General features: G+C 48.9%; 1 protein-coding gene across 2 annotated transcripts in view; it reads right to left on the reverse strand.

The window, feature by feature from the left end:
* LOC117418056 (SH2 domain-containing protein 4B-like) overlaps positions 1-6,558 on the reverse strand; it is a 6,980-nt gene extending 422 nt beyond the window's left edge. The window contains exons 1-9 of one of the 2 annotated variants that reach the window (XM_058985117.1): positions 6,363-6,558; positions 4,003-4,882; positions 3,575-3,737; positions 3,281-3,395; positions 2,745-2,892; positions 2,360-2,669; positions 2,085-2,212; positions 692-912; positions 1-194 (exon numbers count right to left, since the gene is read on the reverse strand). The exon at positions 1-194 is cut by the window's left edge and continues 422 nt beyond it. In XM_058985117.1, coding sequence (XP_058841100.1) covers positions 102-194; positions 692-912; positions 2,085-2,212; positions 2,360-2,669; positions 2,745-2,892; positions 3,281-3,395; positions 3,575-3,737; positions 4,003-4,165 — 1,341 coding nt within the window. In that variant the 5' untranslated portion in view covers positions 4,166-4,882; positions 6,363-6,558 and the 3' untranslated portion in view covers positions 1-101. Of the gene's footprint in view, positions 195-691; positions 913-2,084; positions 2,213-2,359; positions 2,670-2,744; positions 2,893-3,280; positions 3,396-3,574; positions 3,738-4,002; positions 5,574-6,362 lie in introns of those variants that run through there. The other variant, XM_034925898.2, reaches the window with a different exon arrangement.
* Between the last annotated feature and the right edge of the window lie 512 nt (positions 6,559-7,070).

Raw genomic sequence — 7,070 nt, forward strand, 5'->3', positions numbered from 1 at the left:
GGTCTCCTGGTTATTGAACGAGCCCAGCATAGTCACTGTGTTCCTTCTGTTTCTCGGGTGTAGCTGGGGGGGAGGTGTGTATATCTTTAGGGGTCCCCTCATTATTGGAAGAGCCCCCCATATTCATTGCGCCCCTTTCTCTGTCCACACGCCTCCTGCAGCCGCTCTCCACCTGACAAGGTGATCACCTCCTCCTAGGGGGGTGGGGGCAGGAGGAGAGGGAGGAGGAAACAACAGTAAAAAAAAAATCAGTAAAAACAAAATCATGAAAATTAAATGCTGGCAGTGCAAAGCATTCATAGAGCTGTACTGCACTGTGAGACATTGAGGGACTTTGAGTGACAAAGTACCTCACAGACGACTGCCCTCACAACATCAGCCCTGTGATAAAGCTGCTGCCCATGTGATAACTCGTGTTGTGATAACTGTGCCCATGTGATAACTCTTGTTGTGATAACCCTGCCCATGTGATAACTCTTATTGTGATAATGATGCCCATGTGATAACTCTTGTTGTGATAACCCTGCCCATGTGATAACTCTTATTGTGATAATGATGCCCATGTGATAACTCTTGTTGTGATAACCCTGCCCATGTGATAACTCTTATTGTGATAATGCTGCCCATGTGATAACTCTGCCCATGTGATAACTCTTATTGTGATAATGCTGCCCATGTGTTATCTCTGCACCTTGTGGAACTCGATGAGGTCGGCCAGCGTGGCATGGCGATTCTGGTCGACGCCCAGGAAGCTGTAGTAATCCCCCGAGGCATCGATCAAGAAGTGCTTGAAGCCGCTCTGCTGCCGGTAAGAGAGCGTGTACCCCCAGATCCGCTCGCTCACACGCACCAGGAAGGAACCCTCGAGGGAATTCATCAGGAGAGACTCAGACTCCTGCCGAGAGATTATACCTGAAAGAGGGGGGAGAGGGACAAAGAGGGTTAGACAGGGAGAGAGAGAGAGAGAGTGGTGGGAACCCCTCTCTGTACAGACCAGCCTCTCTGTTTACCCAGCTGTAATCCAGTTAAACCTCTCACTCACTCACTCTACACCCTGCCCTGAGAAAACAGACAGTGCCTGTGTGCGTATGAGGGAGTGCGTGTGTGTGAGTGAGAGTGAATGTTTGAGTATGTGTAACTGTGTGTGCGTGTAGTAATTTAAAATAATTTAAAGTAATGCAATTATTTGAATGTAGTCATTTTTACATTTTCAGGATAATTCAGCAATTTACAAATGATTTAAAGTAATTCTCAGTAATGCTTGTGAATTTGACTTAATATTAGTGGCAAAAAAACTAAGCATAACCCTGCCTTCAGCGTCTCTCACTCATTCACCTGAACTGCTGTCGCTTGCTCAGCAGCCAAGCTGTGTGACCCATTGTACCGTGACAAAGGCAGTAGCTTTTAGAGGTAATTAGCCAGGGAGCATCTGAATTATTGAGCACATCATTCCCTCCCTCACTCGACCTGCCTCTCGCTCTTCATCTCCCCTCTCCTCACCTACTCCCTTGTCCTCTCCTCTCTCCTCCCTCTTCTCATTTTCTCTTTTATTCCATGCCTCACTGCCAAGCCTCTCTGGTTTCTGTGATATTCCACACTCCTCTGGGGCGGTGGGAGTACACTTGTTTTCCAGTACCCTGACTGGGGAAGGGCTCAAACACAACTTTCACAGCGTTCTCTTTCTTTCTTTTCTAGTTTTTTTTGTATTTTTTTAATATTTTAAGAGCACTTGTGATTGATTTCATACAGATTCTCAGCGTCACTTTGCTGCTGTTTCAACCTTGATTAATCAGATGCACTGATGTTTTCACTCCTCTAAATTTAAACAGCCAGCTCAAGTTTTATTTATTTTTCCCTTACAGTTTGAGTGGTGAGTTGGGACAGACAGACAGACTGAACGAACTCACCCATTCCTACACACACAGACATGTAGACAGCCACACAGCCAGTCAGACTCACACACACACACACGACGCATACATATACATGAACACTCACTCAATCACGCACACACAGACATGCAGATAGACAAGCACACACACTCTCACAGTTACACAGTAGCTCGCACACAGTCACACTCTCACCATGGAACCAGGGTGCTATCTGGTCGCTGTTCCTCTCGAAGCCAGCTCTCTTGGGCAGCTGCTCCTCTCTGAACCAGCGAAGCACCGACAGACGAGAGGCAGGCCGGGGGGGGCGAGACCAGGTAAGGCTGGAGAGAGGGAGAGGCAGTGAGACTGGGGCAATAACACAGAGAGCAGGGAGACTGGGTAGGAGACTGGGAGATAGGGGCAAGTGTGCATTGACAGGCATGCATTATCAGGTGTGCATTGACAAGTGTGCATTGGCAGGTGTGTACCTGTCTGCAGCGGGGAGCCCGGCGCTAGTGCTGTGTCTGCGGTTTGGAGTGGCTCTGCTGGGGCCAGGCCCCTGGATGTCTGCCAATGGCAGGGGTGTGGAGGCTGTGTGCGTTGACAGGTCCCTGGGCACAGGGCAAGTGCTGTGGCGCCGGTTCTGACCTGCTCCGTTCAGCTGGGTCTGCTGGAAGAGTCCACTGAGCCCAGCTACCCGGCCCCTCTCGATCGCTCGCAGGGACTGGCGCTGGTACTCAGCTCGGGCGAGACGGGCCTTGTGCTTCATATCCTCATCAGCAGCTTTGGACCTGCGCACTGAGAGAGAGGGGGAGGGTGTTGAGATAGTGAAGGGGAGTGATGAGGAGGGAGAGAGGGGGTGATCACACTCACACTGCTCCTGCCATTCCTTGTCCTCTCCATCCTCTTCTCTCTCGCTCTGTCTATCCTGCGTCAGGGAGATGTACAGCTCTCTCGCTCTCCTCTCCTCTGCTCTCCGGATCTCTTCCTCCCCTCGCTTCCTCTCCTCCTCCTCGCGCCGCTGAAAAATCAGGAAATGAACCAGATCTGGTGTTTCAAAGAATTGTTAAATCGTTTGCAGTGTTTAACGACTCTGCATTTCCGAAAGAACGCTGGGCTGTTTAATATTGAACGAGTTTCTTAGAAAGGTCTCATTCATTAAGGAGTTCTAAATCATAAAACAACTGACAAATTAAATCCCCACTCACCCCTTCACTCCCACACTCACCAAAGGCTGCTTCACACTTTGGTGCTGAGGGCGACTTCTGGTCACTCTAGTCGTGAGACTGGTGATCCACGAGTGACTGGTCACCAGAGTTTAATTTTTCTCAACTTTTTGTGTCTATAAACTCACACACAGTCTCCCAGACACTCCTCTCTCACCCTCCCTTTCTCTCTCTGTCTCTCACCCGCAGATCCTCCTGTATCTTGGTCTCCTCTCTCCACCTCTCCGCCACGCAGCGTGCTTTCTCCTTTGCCATCGCGTCACGGAACTTCTGCTCAATCTCGGCCTCCTTCTCACGCCTGCAAAGAGTGAGGGAGAGGGACGGAGGGAGGGAGAGAGGTGAGGGATGAGAGAAAAGAGATAGGTCCATCAACTCCTCTAGCTTCAGAACCTGGTACTCCCCTTCCCTAATCCTTCTAACCTCCCTTCCCAGTCTTCACACCATACACTCTTCCCACTCTCCTCCTCGCTCTCTCACCACAGTTCCTGTGCCTCTAGTTGTGCCTGTCTCCTCGCTCGCTCTGCCATCAGTTCCTCTGCAATCTGCTCGTAGGGTCTGTCTCCGGGGGCATTGCCCATCACCCAGACCCACACCTCTCCGTCGTGTCCCTGCAGCCAACGCACCGCCTTCCCACTGTCCCCTGGGGCAATTAACAGACACACAGGGCAATTAACAAGGAGCCAGGTCACGGTCACCCATCCTCTCCCTCTCTCCCCCAGTCACACAATCATTTACAGAGGTACTCATCCCTCCTCATCCTCTCCGTGCCGCTCTCCTCCCTCTCCCTCTCTCCCCCAGTCACAAAGTCAGTTACAAAGGTACTCATCCCTCCTCATCCTCTCCATGCCGCTGTCCTCCCTCTCCCTCTCTCCTCCAGTCACACAGTCAGTTACCGAGGTACTCACCCCTCCTCACCCTCTCCGTGCCGCTCTCCTCCCTCTCCCTCTCTCTCCAGCGTCGGAGCTGCTCCTCTCTCATCTTGTAGAACAGGATCTGTTTCTGCTCATCGTTGAGCTCTGTCAGCAGTTCAGGGTCGATGTACAGATCTCTGAGGATCTGCTGCATCATCCTGATGGCAGGGCAGGGCACTCAGAGACACTGACACTCACACTCAGGAACGCACTCACACACTCACACTTACACCTACACTTACACTCAGAAATACACTCAAGCACTCTCTCCAACACAACAGTCTAACACTATGATCTGTCTATACAATAATAACAGTACAGTCTCATTATACAACAGAAATGGACAACATCATCACGCGACGCACAAGCCGTCACGACAGCCTCACTGCAGTCTCTCTCTCTCTGTGTCCCTGCTGGTATCAGATCAGCAGTTTCTTCTGCCACAGCTCAGTTTCAGTTTTTTCACATCGTTTCTTCGCTCTATCACTCTTCTCTTCTCAGATGTTTCTGTTTGAGACTACAGAAGTTTCCAAAACTCTGGAATCCAATGAAACAGTCTGCCTCTCTCTCTCTCTCTCTCTCTCTCTCTTTCTCTCTCGATCGCTCTGTGTTGATGCTGGAAAGGCGTAGACTGTGAGATCTATTGTCAAGATTCAATACACCTACTGTCACATGATACCCCCTCTCTCTCTCTCTCATACCCTCCTCTCCCTCCCTCTTCCCCACTCCAATCATTCCCCCTCTCCTTTAGCCTCCACCACTCCCCTTTCCCTCTCTTCTCTTTTTTCAGTACCAGTCTAGTCTTTCCTTCCTCCTCTCCTCTCCCCCATTTCCAATGGTCTCTCATCAACAGAACAACACTCTTTCTCATGCTCTACTCTGGGGGAAAGAGATGGAGAGGGAGGAGGATTGAGAGAGAGAAAGAGGTCAGGGATAGGAGAAGGAGATACAGATGGAGGAAAGAGAGAAAAGGAGGGAGGGAGAGAGTGACCATTTAATTACTACAGCTGCTAGTTTGGCTTTCATAGTTTCATGTGACATTGCAGCACTATACTGCTGTGCAGTGTGCCTGGAGACAGGTTTTATTGTGATTGTCTGAACAGTCTATTCTAATCCAATGCACAGAGCCTGGGTGGAGAGACTTCACTTGTAGAGCATGTAAGTGTGGGGGAGACAGTAAACTCACAGTTTAAGTCACCTTTACTAGAAATGAAATGAGACCACACACACACACACATATAACTTCATTTCATTGATCAGAGGTCTTTAATTTGAACAGCATGCAGTGTGTCACTGAGCAGAGGTCTTTATTGCAGAGCAGTGTGTGTGTGTGGTGCTGTGCACTGCTGCAGCCCTCAGGAAGCCATCAGAGTTGCTAATTGCATTTCACACAGACCAATTGGAGAGGTACGCAAAATGAACAAAGTCTGGGTGCTTAATTCTGTGCATTTCTGACACATTAAGTGTGCAAACAGAAGCTTTTCATCAGAGGGTTGTCGCTCCTTTTAATGAAACACGTCTGTGTGTTCAGAGGAGCAATAACTCAGTGGAAGTGTGCCTAGATTAATGCACCCCAGTGCCCCCCCCCCAGGTAGAGTGCAGGGAGAGTCAGATGAGCTGGGTTTGAATGCCACTGGTGCAGAGTTGCCGATTTTGGCTGGTCTCTGTGCTCCTGCAGAGCTAGGGGGGAATCCAGGCAGAGTTTCCAGGCAGGCAGAGAACCAGCCAATGGGCAGCGAGATTCTGGGACCTGCACCACTAGGAGCTTCTTCTTTGAGTGAGATATTGTTTGTGGAAATCGCAAGGCACAATGTTATACCACTCCTGTATTTGTAAGAATATAACACTATTCGCCCCGACTAGGGGAGCTAATTCAATAAGAGAATCTAATTCTGTTTTATAATTATTATTATTATTATTATTATTATTTATTTCTTAGCAGACGCCCTTATCCAGGGCGACTTACAATTGTTACAAGATATCACATTATTTTTACATACAATTCCCCATTTATACAGTTGGGTTTTTACTGGAGCAATCTAGGTAAAGTACCTTGCTCAAGGGTACAGCAGCAGTGTCCCCCACCGGGGATTGAACCCACGACCCTCCGGTCAAGAGTCCAGAGCCCTAACCACTACTCCACACTGCTGCCCAGTATTCCCAGTGTTTTAGATACTGCACCTGGTAGCTATTCCATTCATTTATAACTGTGTAAAAAGTGCTTCCTACTTTCTGTTCTTAATTTATGATTGGTACTCACTGTGCCTGTGCAAAGCATGACAACCAATCAGGACACTCCCCTGAGCAGTAGGGCATCAGTACTTCCTGGCTCACAATGATGTCATTGCACTAACCTGTGATTGTTTGGCTGAGCGGAGAAGGCGGGGCCAGGGTTCTGTGATTGGCAGCTGGGTTTGGGGGTGGGGCTGGGGGTGTCAAGGTCCTCATACGCACCCCAGGGGCACTTCCACTTTCACAGGAAGTACGCTGTGATTCCAATCAGGAACAGGAAGAGGATTCCCTCCAACACTCTACCGACCACTGCAGAGAGAGGAGGGGGAGGGAGAGGGAGAAAGAGGGAGGAGTCTTTTAGAAACTGTGGGTCTTATTGTCTCTCTTGACGGGGTCAGTGCCTCAATATTGTGTCCAAGAGAGGGGAACTAGCTAAGGCTTCCCTTATAAAAGTTCACCTCAGTAATTCTTTCTTTTTTCCCCACATGCTTTTCCCATCGTTAGTCTTTTTTTTTAGCATGCTTTACCATACCTCTCTGGGCTTTACAATGCTTAGCTGTGGCATGCTTTCACTGTGCTTTATTACACTTTGCTGTGCTTTTACAGTGGGTAAGGGATTCTGTTCAATCCTTCAAAATTAACTTGAAAACGTATTTATACCGTTTGACCTTTGAATCTGCTTAGGCCTGTATCTTAATTGTGTTAGTGTAGTTCTGTATTCAGTATGTACAGCGCTCTGAGGTGTGTCTCACATAAAACACTCTATAATATAAGAGACTGTAGTTTCTAGCCTTGGCAGGTACCCTCTCCAAGGATGCGGCTCCTTTAAG

Source organism: Acipenser ruthenus, chromosome 13 (assembly GCF_902713425.1).
Source record: "Acipenser ruthenus chromosome 13, fAciRut3.2 maternal haplotype, whole genome shotgun sequence".
Classification (NCBI taxonomy): domain Eukaryota; kingdom Metazoa; phylum Chordata; class Actinopteri; order Acipenseriformes; family Acipenseridae; genus Acipenser; species Acipenser ruthenus.